This window comes from Bombina bombina, chromosome 1 (assembly GCF_027579735.1).
Source record: "Bombina bombina isolate aBomBom1 chromosome 1, aBomBom1.pri, whole genome shotgun sequence".
In the NCBI taxonomy this organism is placed as follows: Eukaryota; Metazoa; Chordata; class Amphibia; order Anura; family Bombinatoridae; genus Bombina; species Bombina bombina.
Window position 1 is genome coordinate 931,293,698 of NC_069499.1, and position 22,057 is coordinate 931,315,754.

A 22,057-nucleotide genomic window follows, 5' to 3' on the forward strand; every position below is an offset into this window, starting at 1 on the left:
CTACCTTGCTGCTGTTGTTCCTATAACAGTTTTAACGGATGAAATAAAAGTTTTGGGATTTTAACTGCAAACTGTCCACCTTCTTTCTTGTGGAATAGTTCATGGATCAACCACTCTTTTTGGAAAGAAGTGCTTACATAAATTACTCCTGAACTTGCTACAGTTTAATTTCACATCATGACCTCTTGTTATGGTATTGCTCATTTTGATGAACTAAGGCTCCGACTATGTCATTCCAAAGATTGCTACAGTTGTACCATCTAGAATTATACTAAAGGAGACATTTTAAAAAATAGAGAAAAAATACATTTTTATTAAGATTTGCGTCATGACAGCATGTTCCATGTACAGTAGATTGAAATCATAAGAATATGCTAATGGACACATTTGATTAAATCTAATTATAGTTTTTCAATAGCTATTAGAATCTTATAAATCAAAAATGAACATCTGATATAATAAGTTCCAAGAAAGGGAACAAAATGAAAAAAAGGAATACTCTTGTCTCCCTTTAACCCCCACACCACACATCCCCCAAACAAAATAGCTGTTTTTAAGTCAGTATCCCAACAGCAGACGTTTACTAGGGTCACCTAAATATCCCCCTCTAGATCAGTCTCCCGTGGGCTTTGAATTCCATTCAAACTTCTCAGATTGTATAGGGCCTGTCATATTTATCCATGTCAGAAAAACCCTCTATAGACCTCAACTATGTCTAGTACCGGTTTCTAGCTCAGGGGTTTATCTCTAATATTTTGAGCCAGTTTGACTGCCAGGAGTAGGTAAACACAAAGGTAGAGCCTTAAAGGGACACTTTACTCTAAAATTGGTTTCCCCTTAATGTGTTTCAAATGATTTCTTATACCTGATTCATTCAGAATATTATATATATATGGGAATTACTCCTTTTTTTCTACTTGTAAAAACAGTTTTTTTGCTCTTTAAAATCTCAACCCAATGGTCTCACAAACATGCCAATTCAAGTGGACTGAGCTTTCAGATATAACAACCCTCCTTATCTTATCTCTCTATATATACACAGGCAAACCTATCATATATTAAAGTCCAATACTTAGATACTGGAATTTTGATTTTCAATTGCTAGGACAAACCTAAAAATGCAATTCCCATATATATTTAATTCTATGTAGCTTGAATAGCAAGTCATTGGGAATATATTAAAGGAACAGAGGATAAGTAACTGCTAATAGTTTATTATAGTCCTAACACAGAGAACTGGGAGAATGTTTTTTGCTGTTTCCTCTTGTTTACGTAGCTTTTGTAGAGAGAATACTGCAGTATTAATATTTTCAGCATAGGTGGTGGTTTGAAAAGACAAAAGCAGTTATGACAAATGATACAATAAAGGTAAAGGAGCTAGTATGAACTAGTATGAACAGTATAATAGCATGTAAAATAAACCATTGGGAATTCATTTAAGGGGAGATAATTGTACAGTACAATGGCCCTATAAGATCATCAGCATTCTTATTAGAATAAGTACATACAAATCTGTTAAATAGATATCAGAGCAGACAAAAAAAAGCAGAATAAGGAAAATGGCTCTGCTAATGTGATGTAAAATCTTTTAGACAGAAACAAATCAGAACAGGGTACTCTAATTAGAAAAATTTCACCCTCTTTCATAAATGATTAACCCCGGTGGCTGGTCCACCCCAAGCAACTGCAGGAGACCAGGCAGAGTAATTAATGCTTGGCCAATTTCCATTGTTCTGTGAATCTGTCTTGTTATAACATGGGCCCTTAAATATTAACTGTTGCTACACCAAACCGTACAGCACAGAACAAATCATCACACATAACCTAAATCTCAATTCAGCTTCCCATCCCCCTGCCCCTGATGATAGGGCAGAAGTCTTTTTAAATACCCCATCTGATCATGTGATTATCCTTTATTCATCCCCATTCATATTCCCTGCTTTATCTGCACCATTGGTTTTGTGATGTATTCATTATTTTTCTGATTATGAAACATAATACTCAGCGCTGGCATTTTATATGCAGCTCACGCGTTCAATGGTTGCATTCCAGATTGTTACAGGTCATGTTGTTGGACTGGTCTGTCAGCTCAAAATCAGTAACAATTACTATGTATCCCTGAGAAAGAGAGAAATGAGATTTGATGAGAAAGTTAATGGCACAGTAGAAAGTAGGGGTATTCGAGGGGAGTGAATGGTTGTTTTGGGAAGAAACAAAAACTTATAGAGACAGTAAACACTTTGAGATTGCAATATAAAATGTTTAATAATGCATCATAAAACACATTTGTAATATACTTTCATTATTTATTTTGCCCCCTAGGGACAGTCTAATTTTTTTTTATTGTTCTAGACGCCTTTACTACTCATTCCCCAGCTTTGTATAACCAACACTGTTATATAAATATATAGGGGTCGATTTATGAAGCAGCGGATGCTGCTTCCGACCCATTTCGCTTCAGTTCCGCCTGAAGCGGAAGATAAGAAGCAGCGGTCCTAAGACGGCTGCTCCTTAACTCGTCCGCCACCTCTGAGGTGGAGTACAGCAATCAGCATGATCGAATACGATCAGGTTGATTGACTCCCCCACCTAGCGGCCGATTGGCCGCAAATCTGCAGGGGGCGGTATTGCACCAGCAGTTCACAAGAACTGCTGGTGCAATGGTAAATGCCGACAGCGTATGCTGTCGGCATTTATTGATGAGCGGCAGACATGATTCGCTATAGCGGATCATGTCTGTCCGCACCATGGTAAATATACCCCATAGCCTCTAAGTTTGCCTGTTTCTAAGCCCCTGCAGGTCGCCTCTTATATCAGTGATTTGTATTAGCTTTTTAAATCTTGCACAACAGCGAGAAAGTGCTAATTAATTTGTGCCATACAGATAACATTGTGCTCACTCACATGGAGAATGATAATGGTTATATAAGAACCAGCACCAGGTACGGGGCAGAAGCTTAGATACAAGGTAATCACAGAGGTAGAAAGTATTTTATTATAACAGTGCTGGTTAAGCAAAACTGGGGAATGGGTAATAAAGGGATTATCTATCTTTTTAAACAATAAAATGTTTTCCCTTTAAAGGGATATGAAACCCAAAAAATGTATTTTGTGATTCAGACAGAGCATACCATTTAAAAAAAATGTTTCCAATTTATGTCTATTATCAATTTGTTTAGTTCCCATGATATTCTGTGTGGAAGAGATACCTAGATAGGCATCTGGAACACTACATGACAGGAAATAGCGCTGCCATATAGTGCTCTTGTAAATGGATAACATTCTTGCAAAACTGCTGCCATATAGTGCTCCAGAAATGGGCTGGCTTGTAAGCATACGTCCCTGTTTTTTAACAAAAGATACCAAGAGATGAAGAAATATTGATAACAGAAGTAAATTAGAAATAATTTTTTGGGGTTTCTTATCCCTTTAAATATGCAAATATGATTCAAAGCTGAAAGAGCATATGACAGACTTCATAAGTAGTACCCTGCCACATATCTCTACCTAATTTGTTTATCTTATATTTTCTGCTGACACCAAACAATTGAGATTTTGTTAAGACAATGACAGTGGCAAAACAGTTGCAGCAAACCAGTGGCGTCACTAGGGTTGGTGTCACCTGGTGCGGTAACTCATGGTGTCAACCCCCATCTAGGATTGCTACCTTTTTAAGAAAAAAATACCGGCCACTTTAATTACCAGACAGCTAGGACAGATAGATAGACAGCAACATAGACAGACAGATAGAGGCAGGCAGAAAGACAGATAGATAGACTGATACAGACAGACAGACAGACAGCAACATAGACAGACAGATGGAAGACAGAGAAATAGACAGATAGATACATACATACATATAGATAGATAGATAGATAGATAGATAGACAGACAGAGACAGGCAGACAGATAGACAGACAGATAGATAGACTGCAACATAGACAGGTGGCAGACAGGCAGATACAGGCAGATAGATAGATAGATAGATAGATAGATAGATAGATAGATAGATAGATAGATAGATAGAGGCAGACAGACAGATAGATTGCAACATAGACAGACAGATACAGACAGACAGACAGACAGATAGATAGATAGATAGATAGATAGATGGATAGATAGATAGATAGATAGATAGATGCAGAAAGACAGCTAGATAACAACATAGAGAGACAGATGGCAGACAGACAAATAGATAGACAGACAGATAGATAGATAGATAGATAGATAGATATACTGTATAAATAGACAGACAGATACAGATGGCAGACAGACAAATAGATAGACAGACAGATAGATATATAGATAGACAGACAGATAAAGGGAAATAAAGAAAGATAGAAGATAGATACAGACAGACAGACAGATAGATAGATAGATAGATAGATAGATAGATAGATAGATAGATAGATAGATAGATACAGACAGATAGAAAGATAGATACAGGCAGATAAAGAAACACACAGGGGGCTACTTATCAAGCCGTCTACTTTTCTGGCTTCGCCGGCCCAATACGTCCGCCTAAGCTCGCCTACCTTCGCCGCCGCGGACCTTGAATACGTTCGCCTAAGTTATCAAATAAAGCTGTCAAAAAGCCGCGGGGCGATGAGCAGCGGACTGTGACAGTTATCACTCATCGGATCTCGCTGCCCTTCGGCTTTTTCCCAGCTTTATTGCTAGCCTGTCACTAAGCACTCACACTAAACTACACTGTTCTACCCCCTATACCGGCGCCCCCGGAGGCCCCCGCAACTAAATAAAGTTACTAACCCCTAAACCGCCGCTCCTAGACCCCGCCGCAAGTCTTATAAATGTATTAACCCCTAAACCGCCGCTCCTAGACCCCGCCGCAAGTCTTATAAATGTATTAACCCCTAAACCGCCGCTCCTAGACCCCGCCGCAAGTCTTATAAATGTATTAACCCCTAAACCGCCGTTCCCGGACACCGCTGCCACCTACATTATACCTAGTAACCCCTATCCTGCCCCCCTATACCGTCGCCCTCTATTATAAAATTATTAACCCCTATCCTGCTGATCCCGCACCTCTCCGCAACTAAATAAATAGTTTAACCCCTAAACCGCCGCTCCATGAACCCGCCGCAACCTATAATAAATTTATTAACCCCTATCCTGCCCCCCACTACGCCGCCGCCACTGTAATAAAATGATTAACCCCTAAACCTAAGTCTAACCCTAACCATAACGCCCCCCTAACTTAAATATTAATTAAATAAATCTAAATAAATTAACTCTTATTAACTAAATGAATCCTATTTAAAACTAAATACTTACCTTTAAAATAAACCCTAATATAGCTACAATATAAATAATAATTATATTCTAGCTATCTTAGGATTTATTTTTATTTTACAGGTACCTTTCAATTTATTTTAACCATGTACAATAGCTATTAAATAGTTATTAACTATTTAATAGCTTACCTAGCTAAAATAAAGAGAAATGTACCTGTGAAATAAATCCTAACCTAAGTTACAATTACACCTAACACTACACTATACTTTAATAAATTATTCCTATTTAAAAATAAATACTTACCTGTAAAATAAACCCTAAGATAGCTACAATGTAATTAATAATTATATTATAGCTATCTTAGGATTTATATTTATTTTACAGGTAACTTTGTATTTATTTTAGCTAGTTAGAATAGTTATTAAATAGTTATTAACTATTTAATAACTACCTAGCTAAAAGAAATACAAAATTACCTGTAAAATAAATCCTAACTTAAGTTACAATTAAACCTAATACTACACTATCATTAAATTAACTAAATAAACTACCTACAAAGAACTACAATGAAATACAATTACATAAACTAACTAAAGTACAAAAAATAAAAAAAGCTAAGTTACAAAAAATAAAAAATTAAGTTACAAACATGTTAAAAATATTACAACAATTTTAAGCTACTTACACCTAATCTAAGCCCCCTAATAAAATAACAAACCCCCCCAAAATAAAAAAAATCCCTACCCTATTCTAAATTACATAAATTTCAAAGCTCTTTTACCTTACCAGCCCTTAAAAGGGCCATTTGTGGGGGCATGCCCCAAAAAGTTCAGATCTTTTGCCTGTAAAATAAAAATACAACCCCCCCCCCAACATTAAAACCCACCACCCACATACCCCTAATCTAACCCAAACCCCCCTTACAAAAACCTAACACTAATCCCCTGAAGATCATCCTACCTTGAGTCGTCTTCACTCAGCCGAGCCACCGATGGAACTGAAGAGGACATCCGGAGCGGAAGAAGTTAATCCTCCAAGCGGCGCTGAAGAAATCTTCCATCCGATGAAGTCATCATCCAGGCGGCGCTGAAGAAGTCTTCGATCCGGCCGATGTCATCTTCAAAGAGGCGCTGAAGAGGTCTTCTATCCGGGCGAAGTCATCTTCCAAGCCGGGTCTTCAATCTTCCTTCCGCCGACGCGGAACCACCTTCTTCACCGACGGACTACGACGAATGACGGCTCCTTTAAGGGACGTCATCCAAGATGGCGTCCCCTCAATTCCGATTGGCTGATAGGATTCTATCAGCCAATCGGAATTAAGGTAGGAAAATCTGATTGGCTGATGGAATCAGCCAATCAGATTCAAGTTCAATCCGATTGGCTGATCCAATCAGCCAATCAGATTGAGCTCGCATTCTATTGGCTGATCGGAACAGCCAATAGAATGCGAGCTCAATCTGATTGGCTGATTCCATCAGCCAATCAGATTTTCCTACCTTAATTCCGATTGGCTGATAGAATCCTATCAGCCAATCGGAATTGAGGGGACGCCATCTTGGATGACGTCCCTTAAAGGAGCCGTCATTCGTCGTAGTCCGTCGGTGAAGAAGGTGGTTCCGCGTCGGCGGAAGGAAGATTGAAGACCCGGCTTGGAAGATGACTTCGCCCGGATAGAAGACCTCTTCAGCGCCTCTTTGAAGATGACATCGGCCGGATCGAAGACTTCTTCAGCGCCGCCTGGATGATGACTTCATCGGATGGAAGATTTCTTCAGCGCCGCTTGGAGGATTAACTTCTTCCGCTCCGGATGTCCTCTTCAGTTCCATCGGTGGCTCGGCTGAGTGAAGACGACTCAAGGTAGGATGATCTTCAGGGGATTAGTGTTAGGTTTTTGTAAGGGGGGTTTGGGTTAGATTAGGGGTATGTGGGTGGTGGGTTTTAATGTTGGGGGGGGGGTTGTATTTTTATTTTACAGGCAAAAGAGCTGAACTTTTTGGGGCATGCCCCCACAAATGGCCCTTTTAAGGGCTGGTAAGGTAAAAGAGCTTTGAAATTTATGTAATTTAGAATAGGGTAGGGATTTTTTTTATTTTGGGGGGGTTTGTTATTTTATTAGGGGGCTTAGATTAGGTGTAAGTAGCTTAAAATTGTTGTAATATTTTTAACATGTTTGTAACTTAATTTTTTATTTTTTGTAACTTAGCTTTTTTTATTTTTTGTACTTTAGTTAGTTTATGTAATTGTATTTCATTGTAGTTCTTTGTAGGTAGTTTATTTAGTTAATTTAATGATAGTGTAGTATTAGGTTTAATTGTAACTTAAGTTAGGATTTATTTTACAGGTAATTTTGTATTTCTTTTAGCTAGGTAGTTATTAAATAGTTAATAACTATTTAATAACTATTCTAACTAGCTAAAATAAATACAAAGTTACCTGTAAAATAAATATAAATCCTAAGATAGCTATAATATAATTATTAATTACATTGTAGCTATCTTAGGGTTTATTTTACAGGTAAGTATTTATTTTTAAATAGGAATAATTTATTAAAGTATAGTGTAGTGTTAGGTGTAATTGTAACTTAGGTTAGGATTTATTTCACAGGTACATTTCTCTTTATTTTAGCTAGGTAAGCTATTAAATAGTTAATAACTATTTAATAGCTATTGTACATGGTTAAAATAAATTGAAAGGTACCTGTAAAATAAAAATAAATCCTAAGATAGCTAGAATATAATTATTATTTATATTGTAGCTATATTAGGGTTTATTTTAAAGGTAAGTATTTAGTTTTAAATAGGATTCATTTAGTTAATAAGAGTTAATTTATTTAGATTTATTTAATTAATATTTAAGTTAGGGGGCGTTAGGGTTAGGTTTAGGGGTTAATCATTTTATTACAGTGGCGGCGGCGTAGTGGGGGGCAGGATAGGGGTTAATAAATTTATTATAGGTGGCGACGGTGTAGGGGGGGCAGATTAGGGGTTAATAAATGTATTATAGGTGGCGACGGTGTAGGGGGGGCAGGATAGGGGTTAATACATTTAATATAGGTTGCGGCGGGTTCAGGGAGCGGCGGGTTAGGGGTTAATACATTTATTATAGTTGCGGTGGGCTCCGGGAGCGGCGGTTTAGGGGTTAATATGTATAGAGTAGCTTGCGGTGGGCTCCGGGAGCGGCGGTTTAGGGGGTAATAACTTTATTTAGTTGCGGCGGTGTAGGGGGGGTCAGATTAGTGGTGTTTAGACTCGGGGTACATGTTAGGGTGTTAGGTGTAGACAGCTCCCATAGAAATCAATGGGATGTCTGTCAGCAGCGAACTTGTACTTTCGCTATGGTCAGACTCCCATTGATTCCTATGGGATCCGCCGCCTCCAGGCTGGCGCTTTGAAAACCAGGTACGCTGGGCCGTAAAAGTGCCGAGCGTACCTGCTAGTTTTTTGATAGCTAGCAAAAGTAGTGAGAATGTGCCGCACTTGTGTGCGGAACATCTGGAGTGACGTAAGAATCGATCTGTGTCGGACTGAGTCCGGCGGATCGAAGCTGACGTCACAAAATTCTACTTTTGCCGGTCTCGAGCCTTTGATAACTAAGGCGTATCAGCCTCGCCACAAATACGCTGAGGAATACGCAGCGTATTTGAGGTTGACGGCTTGATAACTACCCCCCACATTATCAACCACATGATTAAACAGAACTGGATGGTATTATCTACAGTAATTTACTTCATTCACTTGATATCCTTTGTTGAAAAGCATTTCTAAATAGGCTCCGTAGCTGCTGATTGGTGGCTGCATATAGATGCCTAGTGGGATTGGCTCACCCATGTGCATTGTTATTTGTTCAACAAAGGATATCAAAAGATTGAATCAAATTAGCAAATAGAAGTAAAATGGAATGTTGTTTAAAATTGTATTCTCTATCTGAACCATGAAAGATAAATGTTTGGTTTCATGTCCCTTTAAAGTATTATTAGCATTAGAGAGAGGGGTTAGGCACCGAGAGAGGAGCTCACCTGCAACAGTTGTACTGTAGGGTTCTGCAGACGTAAGTTGGAGATAGGAAAAGGGTAGATATCCCTGAGTCGTTCTGGAAAGACAACAATAATATAAGTTCAGCAGATATGTTATGAGTATAGTTCCCATCCAGCATTTTACCATCATGGCTGCTATTTTTAAGGTTCAGGTCAAAGGTGAAAATAAAGATTAAATAAAGAAATAAAGATGCTATCATGGTCAGACTTCTTCTAAGTGTGTTGGAATCCAATTATAAACAAATTATCATTTTAAATCAGTACTCGCAGCTTTAGTTCCTGATTTATGCTGTATCATTATTTATGCAAATTTATGCTAATGATCTTGGTTGTTATTTTTTTTCGATATATCATGGCAACCCTAGATATGAGGTTGAGATGCATACAATGTAAAATACTTACTGTTAATTAATGGACATGCAACCTTAAGAGCAAGGCTTACAAATCTCTGCAGCTCAGCTACCTATAATGGACAAGAGAACCTGCATGTTAGAATCGGGGGGGGGGGGGGGGGGGGGGAGTTCAGACTAATGTGTAACATTCTAGGAAAAAGATCTATGGTACTGGAGTCAATAATATGAAAAGTAGCTTATTTACAGGGACCAAGTAGTTTGTATGTACTTAAGAGAGATTGAAATGGTCCCCAGGTCGGCCACTGGTCAACTGCAAATCTGAACAAACTAATGTTTTAGTTGTAGCTTCTTTAGAATTTAAAGGGACATAAAACCCACATTTTTAAACAGCTTTCCAATTTACTTCTGTTATCAAATTTGCTTTGTTTTCTTAGTATCCTTTGTTGAAAAGCATACATAGGTAGGTTCAGGAGCTGGGAGCTAGGCTGCTGATTGGTGGCTGCACAAATATGCATCTTGTCATTGGCTTACCCATGTGTTCAGCTAGCTCCCAGTAGCACATTGGAAAGTTGTTTAAAAATGTCTTGTATTTACAAGGTATTTAGGGTCACTTTAAGTGCAATGTAGAGACTTTACTTGGATCTCTATCTGCATTAATCACTTGTCTATCTTTACATTTGCCACTTTTATCTTGTTTGTTGAAAACGTAAAAAAGCTATTAGAAGATAAATAAATGGTTAAATACATCTGTTTGTTTTTAGTAAAACATATTGCTAGTTTAGTAGAGCTAAAATGGGAATAAAGCACTAACCTTAACTGGCCCCACATCAGAGTGTACGAGGGTAAGGGAGAAGCTGTGAGGAGAGAAGGTAATTCTGATGTCATCAATATGTGGATGAATAAAACGTTCAAGACTTAGGGCTAGATTACAAGTGGTGTGCTATCATTAGCGTGAGAAGCACAAATGCAGGGTTTTTTGGCGCTCAAATCCATTTTACAAGTCACACAGTGTTTAAATTACCGCAAATTTGTTTGCGCAAACAAAATAATTTGACCAAAGGAAAAAGTTGTACTAAACTATACTACTAACCCCTAAACCACCACATCCCCACATCACAAACTACTCTGCTACACTATTAAAAGAAAATAACTATTTAAAAAAAAATAATATCCTAATCAAAAGATTGCCCTGAAAATGGCAATTGGTTGGGGATTGCCCTTAAAAGGGCATTTGGTAGGACAGTACCCTAAAGCTCTTTTGCTGCCCAATAAAAAAAAATATTCTGAAAAACCCTATCCTAAAAAAAGGTTGCCTGAAAAAAGGCATTTGGTAGTTCAAAAAAAAAAAAACTATTCTTCAAAAAAACACCCAAAGGAAAAAAAAACACCACTAAACACCAAACTTGAGTACCATCGCCAACTGCAGTGCTCCTCTTCATAGCGGCCCATCTTCATGAAGGTGGTGGCAGGCCATCTTCATGGAGGCGGCGGTCCTCTTCTATCTTCATCCCAGTGGCGGTGGTACATCTTTCTCCATCTTCCTCCATCTTGTGCCACTGTTCTGCTGGGTAAGTATTTATCCATCTTCCACCCAAGATTGGCTGATTTGAATTTGGAATTGAAAATCAGCCAATAGCAATGTAAGGGTGGTACCTCACATTCAAACTTCAGTGTGTGGCAGGTGACCGCATGAAGAGGATGTCAGCAATGAAAGATCCAAAGATGACAAGAAAAGATTGGTTGGAAGATGCATGAAGTAGAGAAGATGGATAAAGATGGACCACTGCCGCCAGGATGAAGATATAAGAGGACTGCTGCCTCCATGAAGATGGACCCCCGCCTACTCCATGAAGATAGGCCTCCAGGATGAAGATTGGCCTCTCCATGAAGAGGAGCACCGTATTTGGCGATCATGTGGGAGCTGGATTCAAATTTGCAAGTACCATCTTTGAGGTTTAGCAGACTTTTTTTGGGTGGGTGTTGGGTGGGTGTTTTTTTTTTGTACAATAGAGGGGGGTTGCCCTACCGAATGCCCTTTTCCGGAGGTTACGTTTATTGGAGAATGGAGTATTTTTTGAGAAAAAGGTCTAAATAACTTTAGGGCAATGCCCTACAAAGAGCCCTTCTAAGGGCTATTGCTATAGTAACTTTTAGTGTTAGTATAGGTTTTTTTTTTATCTTGGGGTGGGGTTTTAAGGAGGGCTTTAGTTTTAGAATAGGCATGACTATGGGTTTTTTATTTTTCTCAATTTTTTTTATTTTCTTTAATGTTAGCAGTTTAACAGGTATATGCTGTGCTATATGTGCGGTAAAATAGCTGCATGATGGGACCTATTTAAAATTTATACAGGTGTGTAATCTTGGAGAATAAAGACATATGATATGCAAAGCAAATGTGTGTGGCTTGGTAAGTGTAATATAGGAGAAAGGAACAGGTGTGAGATGGGACTACAGGTAAATGATGTATGCGGCTGTAACACACTAGATTACATTCCTGTGGTAAAGTTACAGCATTTACAAGAGGAATGTAATCTAGACCTAGAAGTAGAAACAATTATTATAAGAGGTCATTTAGAGAGTTTAACAGATGTGTGATATGTAGACGTAAGAAACCGGTGTGAAATAAGTGATGTGGGGGTATATAAGGAAAAAAGAAGAAAAGGGTGTATGATATGACAAATTCGTACCAGATACATTTTTCTGCTTTCAGGAATTTATTTTAAATGCCAGTTTTACTGAATGCAAATGCTGCAAACCTTTGAAAATATTAAAGCAACAAAAAATAAAGAAAACAATTTACAGAGAAATCCCCCAAACAACACAGATGAGTCAGTGAATGCAAAAGAACAGCTGGCCAGTCCAGGAAGGGAAATACAGCCTGGTCTGTTAGAGGGGCTTGAGGGTAAATCTGAGGAACACTGTGATGCACTGAATGTTTCATTTAGCTACATCAGGACAATAAAAGGGAAAGGCCAGTGTCTGAGTACCCCTTGCTAATGCTCCAGGTATACCCAGGGGTACACTTACCCCACGTGTGATATACAGAGGGTACACAAATGCCTTTTAGAAAAAGATGTGTGTGTGACACAGGGATAAAGAGGGAAGAGGCACTGGCATGTGAAAGAAAGAGGCATTTGTAGTTGGATATTTATGTAACATCAAGGGTAGGGGTTTAGTTGTGTGAGGAGGGAAGGGATAGTGCACATGTTTGGCATTTGATAGAGAAAGTATATATACAAACGAAGGGACCAATAAGAGTGTGTGATTTAAAAAACAACTACAATGTCATATTTTGCAGGGAGGCTACAGATGTAATTTCTGGGAGAGAGTATTATGAAGCTGATAATAGATTAGGAACACGTAAGTAAAAGATGAAGTTATAAAGTAAAGGCAAATAAATAAGATATGTAATAGCACGGACGTCTGCATAAATTTGTCTGAGGGGCAAGAAAAAAGAAAAGAGAAAAGAACTGCCCATGTGTAATAGATTATAGGACGATTTTATGATTTCTGGGAGTTACTCACTTTTTTTCTGCTAGTTGAGCTCCAAGGCTCTGTTCAGACAACAATAAGTCAACCTGAAATTCTCCGTCCTATAAAAAAGGTAGAAATGACAGCCCTATAAACAATTTGCACATTTGATTGATAATTACTATTAAATGCTGAATACAAAATGCCAATAAAACTAATGCTGATGCCATTAGAAATGCCAAAATATTAAACTGTTACAAATTATGATAAATAGTGCGCACCAACTTATTCCACGAATGTGGAAAAAAGAAACAATCCCCACTCTACAAATGTAGTTACATGAAACACAGAACAACCTTAAACTAGAAAGGTATCACTACCTCATATCTAATACGCTCAGCACGCACGCAGAAATAATGTTCCTACATAACTACCTCAGTTCCCCCTATACCATGCTCCCTTATATAAGGTACAAAAAGATAAACACCCCTTCCTACCCACTATAATGATAAATACTAACCAAAATGTATGGATCTCCCATCCTTCACTCTGATGACACCACAAGGCGGCATATCACAATAATACAAATTAAACAGTTCAGGATCTGTATATATCCATACATACTGTCTATTACATAGAAATTATTATTGTATATTGTTTATGGTTTTGTTTATTAACCCTTTCATGACAGGGTCATTTTGACAAATTGAAATCCCGCAATCGTGTAGGTGATCGCGAGATTTCAATGATGGGATCGGGTCAGGGGGGCGTCCCTATGAAGCTAGGCACGTTCTCCAGACTGCGATCCTATCTAGGAAGCACCATTGGCTTCAGGACAGCCAATCGGCTTGGACATTCTATTTTGTCTTAACGGCGCTAAAGCCCAGCGCGGTTAGGACGGAATAGAATGCCGCAACGGCGTTAAAAAGTTATAAAAGTATTGGAAATTTGCAAGTAAAAGTGCAATGGGCTACAAGTAGAACATGATGACAGAGTCCAAAACACTGCAGCAAAAACTTAAGAACTTTTATACGGACTTACAAATACAGGCTGCAACCAGACTTTCGGGGCCCATTTATCAAGCTTGTGGGTCCGTGTTTCTGGCGAGTCTTCAGCAGGCGAGCTCTGAGCAGGCGGACAGGAATCGCCAGAAATCAACCCGATCAAGTACGATCGGGTTGATTGACAGCTCCCTGCTGGTGGCCCATTGGCCGTGAGTCAGCAGGGAGCGGCGTTGTACCAGCAGCTCTTGTGAGCTGCTGGTGCAATGTTAAATGCGGAGAGCGTATTGCTCTCCGCATTCTGCGAGGTCTTGCGGACCTGATCCGCACTGTCGGATCAGGTCCGCAAGCCCTTTAATAAATAGACCCCATCATCTGAACTGTCTGTTACTTATAAATGACCCATGTATGCCACAAGTTGAAAGAAAAAAAAAGAAAAATGACAAAATATTACAGACAACACATCAGTAAAGAGGTTAAACAAAGGTGCACTTGTAGAAAACAACCATGGTACAGAGCGGCTCAAACTTGTCCCGGCAAACACTGTCATGTGCTGGTACATAAGAGTGCCCTCCTAATCACTTGTGTAAAAGCATCTGTATTTCAAAACTAACACTGTCTTGACACTGAAGGGACACTGAATCCAAATTATTTCTTTCATGATTCAGATAGAGCATTCAATTTTCAGCAACTTTCTAATTTACTCCTATTATCAAATTTGCTTCATTCTCTTAGTATCTTTATTTGAAAAGCAAGAATGTAAGTTTAAATGCCGAACCATTTTTGGTGAACAACCTGGGTTGTTCTTGCTGATTGGTGGATACATTCACCCACCAATAAACAAATGCTGTCCAGGGTACTGAACTAAAATTTGGCTGGCTCCTTAGCGTAGATGCCTTCTTTTTCAAATACAGATAGCAAGAGAATGAAGAACAATTGATAACAGGAGTAAATTAGATAGTTGCTTAAAATTACATTCTCTGGCCTCTATGTATGAAGCCGTCTACTTAGCTGCATTTGCTAGCCCAATACGCTCGCCTATTCTCGCTTACCATCGCCGCCGCGGACTTGAATACGTTCGCCAAAGTTATCAAAAAATCTGTCAAGAAGCCAGACAGTCATCGATCTCGCTGCTCATCGGGTTCTTCGCAGCTTTTTTGATAGCCTGTCACTAAGCACCCACACTAAACTACACTGTTTTACCCCCTAAACTGCCGCTCCCGGAGCCCCCCACAACTAAATAAAGTTATTACCCCCTAAACCGCCGCTCCTGGACCCCGTCGCAACTATAATAAATGTATTAACCCCTAAACCGCCGCACCCGGAGCCCACCGCCACCTATTTTAAAGTTATTAACCCCTATCCTGCCCCCCACTACACCGCCGCAACCTATATTCAAGTTATTAACCCCTATCCTGCGGATCCCGGACCCCGCCGCAACTAAATAAATTTTTAACCCCTAAACCGCCGCTCCCGGACCCCGCCGCAACTAAATTAAATGTTTAACCCATAAACCGCCACTCCCGGACCCCGCAGCCACCTATATTAAACTTATTAACCCCTAAACCTAAGTCTAACACTAACACTAACACCCCCCTAACTTTAATATTATTTTAATAAATCTAAATAAAACTTACTATTATTAACTAAATTATTCCTATTTAAAACTAAATACTTACCTGTAAAATAAACCCTAAGATAGCTACAATATAACTAATAGTTACATTGTAGCTATTTTAGGATTTATATTTATTTTACAGGCAACTTTGTATTTATTTTAACTAGGTACAATAGCTATTAAATAGTTAATAACTATTTAATAGCTACCTAGCTAAAATACTTACAAAATTACCTGTAAAATAAATCCTAACCTAAGTTACAATTAAACCTAACACTACGCTATCATTAAATAAATTAAATAAAGTAACTACAATTACCTAAAATTAAATTAAATAAACTAAACTATAGTACAAAACCCCCCCACTAAATTACAGAAAATAAAAAAGAATTACAAGAAGTTTAAACTAATTACACCTAATCTAAGCCCCCTAATAAAATAATAAAGCTCCCCAAAATAAAAAAATGCCCTACCCTATTCTTACCAAGTAACCAGCTTTTTTACCAGCCCTTAAAAGGGCTTTTTGCGGGGCATTGCCCCAAAGTAATCAGCTCTTTTACCTGTAAAAAAAAATACAACCCCCCCCAACATTAAAACCCACCACCCACATACCCCTACTCTAACCCACCCAAACCCCCCTTAAAGAAACCTAACGCTAAGCCCCTGAAGATCACCCTACCTGGAGCCGTCTTCACCCAACCGGGCCGAAATCTTCATTCAAGGTGCGCAGAGGAGGTCATCCATCCGATTGAAGTCTTCATCCAGGCGGCGTCTTCAATCTTCATCCATCCGGAGCGGAGCCATCTTCAAAGGAGCTGACACGGAGCCATCCTCTTCAACCGACGACTGAACGACGAATGAAGGTTCCTTTAAGGGACGTCATCCAAGATGGCGTTCCTCAAATTCCGATTGGCTGATAGGATTCTATCAGCCAATCGGAATTAAGGTAGGAAAAATCCAATTGGTTGATGCCATCAGCCAATCAGATTGAAGTTCAATCCGATTGGCTGATTGGATCAGCCAATAGAATGTGTGCTCAATCCAATTGGCTGATTGGATCAGCCAATCGGATTGAACTTCAATCTGATTGGCTGAATAAATCAGCCAATCAGATTTTTCCTACCTTAATTCCGATTGGCTGATAGAATCCTATCAGCCAATCGGAATTCGAGGGACGCCATCTTGGATGACGTCCCTTAAAGGAACCTTCATTCGTCGTTCAGTGGTCGGTTGAAGAGGATGGCTCCGTGTCGGCTCCTTTGAAGATGGCTCCGCTCCAGATGGATGAAGATTGAAGATGCCGCCTAGATGAAGACTTCAATCGGATGGAGGACCTCCTCTGTGCACCTTGGATGAAGATTTCGGCCCGGTTAGGGGAAGACAGCTCCAGGTTTTTTTAAGGGGGGTTTGGGTGGGTTAGAGTAGGGGTATGTGGGTGGTGGGTTTTAATGTTGGGGGGGTTGTATTTTTTTTTACAGGTAAAAGAGCTGATTACTTTGGGGCAATGCCCCGCAAAAAGCCCTTTTAAGGGCTGGTAAAAGAACTGGTTACTTGGTAATTTAGAATAGGGTAGGGCATTTTTTTATTTTGGGGGGCTTTATTATTTTATTAGGGGGCTTAGATTAGGTGTAATTAGTTTAAACTTCTTCTTTTTTATTTTCTGTAATTTAGTGTTTGTTTTTTTGTACTATAGTTTAGTTTATTTAATTTAAGTTTAGGTAATTGTAGGTAATTTTTTAAATGTATTTAATGACAGTGTAGTGTTAGGTTTAATTGTAACTTAGGTTAGGATTTATTTTACAGGTAATCATGTAAGTATTTTAGCTAGGTAGCTATTAAATAGTTATTAACTATTTAATAGCTATTGTACCTAGTTAAAATAAATACAAAGTTGCCTGTAAAATAAATATAAATCCTAAAATAGCTACAATATAATTATTATTTATATTGTAGCTATCTTAGGGTTTATTTTACAGGTAAGTATTTAGTTTTAAATAGGAATAATTTAGTTAATACGAGAAATATTATTTAGATTTATTAAAATAATATTTAAGTTAGGGGGGTGTTAGTGTTAGACTTGGGTTTATGGGTTAATAATTTTAATATAGGTGGCGGTGGTATAGGGGGGGCAGGATAGGGGTTAATAACTTTAATATAGGTGGTGGCGGGGTCCAGGAGCGGCGATTTAGGGGTTAAACAATTGATTTAGTTGCGGCGGGGTCCGGGATCCGCAGGATAGGGGTTAATAAGTTTATGTAGGTGGCGGCGGTATAGGGGGTGGCAGATTAGTATGTATAATGTAGGTGGTGGCGGGGTCAGGGAGTGGCGGTTTAGGGGTTAACATGTTTAATATAGTTGCGGCGGGGTCTGGGAGCGGCGGTTTAGGGGGTAATACATTTATTTAGGTGCGGCGGTGTAGGGGGGGACAGATTAGGGGTGTTTAGACTCGGAGTACATGTTAGGGTGTTAGGTGCAGACATCTCCCATAGGTATCAATGGGATATCGGGCAGCAGCGAACATGAGCTTTCGCTATGGTCAGACTCCCATTGATTCCTATGGGATCCGCCGCCTCCAGGGCGGCAGATTGAAATCCAGGTACGCTGGGCCGGAATAGTGCCGAGCGTACCTGGTAGTAGTTTGATAACTACCAAAAGTAGTCAGATTGTGCCGAACTTGCGTTCGGAACATCTGTAGTGACGTAACCATCGATCTGTGTCAGACTGAGTCCGGCGGATCGTATGTTGCGTCACTATATTCTACTTTTGCCGGGCAGTAGAGGTTGATAACTATGGCGAATCAGCCTCGCCACAAATACGCTGTGGAATTCCAGCGTATTTGCGGTTGACGGCTTGATAACTAGAGGCCTCTATCTCAATCATGAAAGAAAAAATGTGGGTTCAGTGTCCCTTTAAAACATCACTGTGGTCATTGCCAGCTGCAACATGCTGGCTGACATTTCATAAGTCATCAGCAGGTAACATTGTTAAGAAAAACATTATATTGCAACTTCACACTCTTCTTGTACAACCCCACCATTATTAAACCTCTATTATATCTCTATTTTAATATGACACTGTGTTTCTGACTCCCTTTCTGTCAGGTCTGGTCTTTAACAGATGCCATTCTAGAGCTATGCTTGGCAGTGCCATAGAAGCCCCAATTATTAATTTAGCACTATCAACCCTTATAAATGCCCTGTACATAGGAATGCCACCCAATCAGTATTTATTGGCCATAATGTAGATAATACAGAATAAATACAGAAATAAAGACCAGTTATGGTGAAACTTTCATCCTATTAGCTTTAGTTTTTGACTTGCTGTATATTTATGTAAATGTATGCTAATTAGCATAGATGGTAACAACAAGGGGGTCGATCCGATATAAAGCGTCGCCCGCAAAAGCCGGCGACGCCAATATTTACGCTGATTTGGTATCCTATATACGGCGTAACCTAGAAGTTAGGCGCGTATATTTCTGCCGTCGCCCGTAGTTTTTTGGGCCATAGGCAGGTATACCAAACCAGCGCAGTTTGGTATCCAATATGCAGCGTAAGGACTTACGTGGCGAAAATGGAGAAAACTTACTCCATTTTCACCTCGCCACAAAAAGCAGCCGTAAGAAGCCTTACGCTGACTATTGGAGCCCCGTAACTCCCTAAACTAACTAGAAAATAAACCTAACACCTAACGCATGCGCAATGTCTATCTCCCTGTCAACCGCGATCTGCTAAATAAAACCTAACGCATGCGCAATGTCTATCTACCTGTCAACCGCGATCCCCCCCCCCCCCGAAATCCCTAATAAAGTTCTTAACCCCTAAACCGCCGCTCCCGGACCCCGCCGCCATCTACATAAACTAACCCCCTACTGTGAGCCCCTAAAACCGCCGCCATCTACCTTATCTATCCCCTAATCTGACCCCTTACACCGCCGCCACCTATATAAAAATTATTAACCCCTAATCTAATCCCCCTATACCGCCGCCAGCTATATTAATATTATTAACCCCTAATGTAAGCCCCTTACACCGCCGCCATCTCTATTAAAATGATTAACCCCTAATTTAATCTACCTACCCCGCCGCCAGCTATATTATCTATATTAACCCTAAGTATATTATAGTTAATATAGGTATTACATTATATATATTAACTATATTAACCCTAATTATATTAGGGTTAATATAGTTACTATAGTATTTATATTAACTATATTAACTCTATCTAACCCTAACACCCCTAACTAAATTTATATTAAATTAATCTAATTCATTTATAAACTAAAATATTCCTATTTAAATCTAAATACTTACCTATAAAATAAACCCTAAGATAGCTACAATATAATTAATAATTACATTGTAGCTATGTTAGGGTTAATATTTATTTTACAGGTAAATTGTTAATTATTTTAACTAGGTATAATAGATATTAAATAGTTATTAACTATTTAATATCTACCTAGTTAAAATAATTACCCAATTACCTGTAAAATAAATCCTAACCTAAGTTACAAATACACCTACACTATCAATAAATTAAATAAACTACAAACATCTATCTAAAAATACAATTAAATTAACTAAACTAAATTACAAAAACAAACAAACACTAAATTACAAAAAATAAAAAAAAGATTACAAGATTTTTAAGCTAATTACACCTATTCTAAGCCCCCTAATAAAATAATAAACCCCCAAAATAAAAAAAATTCCCTGCCCTATTCTAAATTAAACAAATTTCAAAGCTCTTTACCTTACCAGCCCTTAAAAGGGCCTTTTGTGGGGCATGCCCCAAAGAATTCAGCTCTTTTGCATACAACAAATACAATCCCCCCCCCATTACAACCCACCACCCACATACCCCTATTCTAAAACCACCCAAACCCCCCTTAAAAAAGCCTTACACTACCCCCCTGAAGATCTCCCTACCTTGTCTTCACCACACCGGGCCGAACTCCTGATCCGATCCGGGCGAGGTCTTCCTCCAAGCGGCAAAGAAGAATTCTTCCTCCGGCGACGTCTTCCTCCAAGCGGCAGCAAAGTCTTCATTCTTCCGGCGGCATCTTCAATCTTCTTTCTTCGCTCCGCCGCCGCGGAGCATCCATCCCGGCCGACTGCTGTACTACGAATGAGGTACCTTTAAATGACGTCATCCAAGATGGCGTCCGCCGAATTCCGATTGGCTGATAGGATTCTATCAGCCAATCGGAATTAAGTTAGAAAAATCTGATTGAATCAGCCAATCAGATTCAAGTTCAATCCAATTGGCTGATCCGAACAGCCAATCAGATTGAGCTCGCATTCTATTGGCTGATCGGAACATCCAATAGAATGCGAGCTGAATCTGATTGGCTGATTGGATCAGCCAATCGGATTGAACTTGAATCTGATTGGCTGATTCAATCAGCCAATCAGATTTTTCTAACTTAATTCCGATTGGCTGATAGAATCCTATCAGCCAATCGGAATTCGGCGGACGCCATCTTGGATGACGTCATTTAAAGGTACCTCATTCGTAGTACAGCAGTCGGCCGGGATGGATGCTCCGCGGCGGCGGAGCGAAGAAAGAAGATTGAAGATGCCGCCGGAAGAATGAAGACTTTGCTGCCGCTTGGAGGAAGATGTCGCCGGAGGAAGAATTCTTCTTTGCCGCTTGGAGGAAGACATCGCCGGAGGAAGAATTCTTCTTTGCCGCTTGGAGGAAGACATCGTCCGGATCGGATCAGGAGTTCGGCCCGGTGTGGTGAAGACAAGGTAGGGAGATCTTCAGGGGGGTAGTGTTAGGCTTTTTTAAGGGGGGTTTGGGTGGTTTTAGAATAGGGGTATGTGGGTGGTGGGTTGTAATGGGGGGGGATTGTATTTGCTGTATGCAAAAGAGCTGAATTCTTTGGGGCATGCCCCACAAAAGGCCCTTTTAAGGGCTGGTAAGGTAAAGAGCTTTGAAATTTGTTTAATTTAGAATAGGGCAGGGAATTTTTTTTATTTTGGGGGTTTATTATTTTATTAGGGGGCTTAGAATAGGTGTAATTAGCTTAAAAATCTTGTAATCTTTTTTTTATTTTTTGTAATTTAGTGTTTGTTTTTTTTTGTAATTTAGTTTAGTTAATTTAATTGTATTTTTAGATAGATTTTTGTAGTTTATTTAATTTATTGATAGTGTAGGTGTATTTGTAACTTAGGTTAGGATTTATTTTACAGGTAATTGGGTAATTATTTTAACTAGGTAGATATTAAATAGTTAATAACTATTTAATATCTATTATACCTAGTTAAAATAATTAACAATTTACCTGTAAAATAAATATTAACCCTAACATAGC

At 39.1% G+C, this 22,057-nt stretch overlaps 1 protein-coding gene across 2 annotated transcripts in view; it reads right to left on the minus strand.

The window, feature by feature from the left end:
* Window positions 1-283: 283 nt before the first annotated feature.
* Window positions 284-22,057, minus strand: part of LOC128647281 (bactericidal permeability-increasing protein) — a 103,341-nt gene continuing 81,567 nt past the window's right edge. The window contains exons 12-16 of one of the 2 annotated variants that reach the window (XM_053700090.1): window positions 13,168-13,235; window positions 10,454-10,496; window positions 9,692-9,752; window positions 9,272-9,345; window positions 284-2,118 (exon numbers count right to left, since the gene is read on the minus strand). In XM_053700090.1, coding sequence (XP_053556065.1) covers window positions 2,035-2,118; window positions 9,272-9,345; window positions 9,692-9,752; window positions 10,454-10,496; window positions 13,168-13,235 — 330 coding nt within the window. In that variant the 3' untranslated portion in view covers window positions 284-2,034. The remainder of the gene's footprint in view (window positions 2,119-9,271; window positions 9,346-9,691; window positions 9,753-10,453; window positions 10,497-13,167; window positions 13,236-22,057) is intronic. The other variant, XM_053700126.1, reaches the window with a different exon arrangement.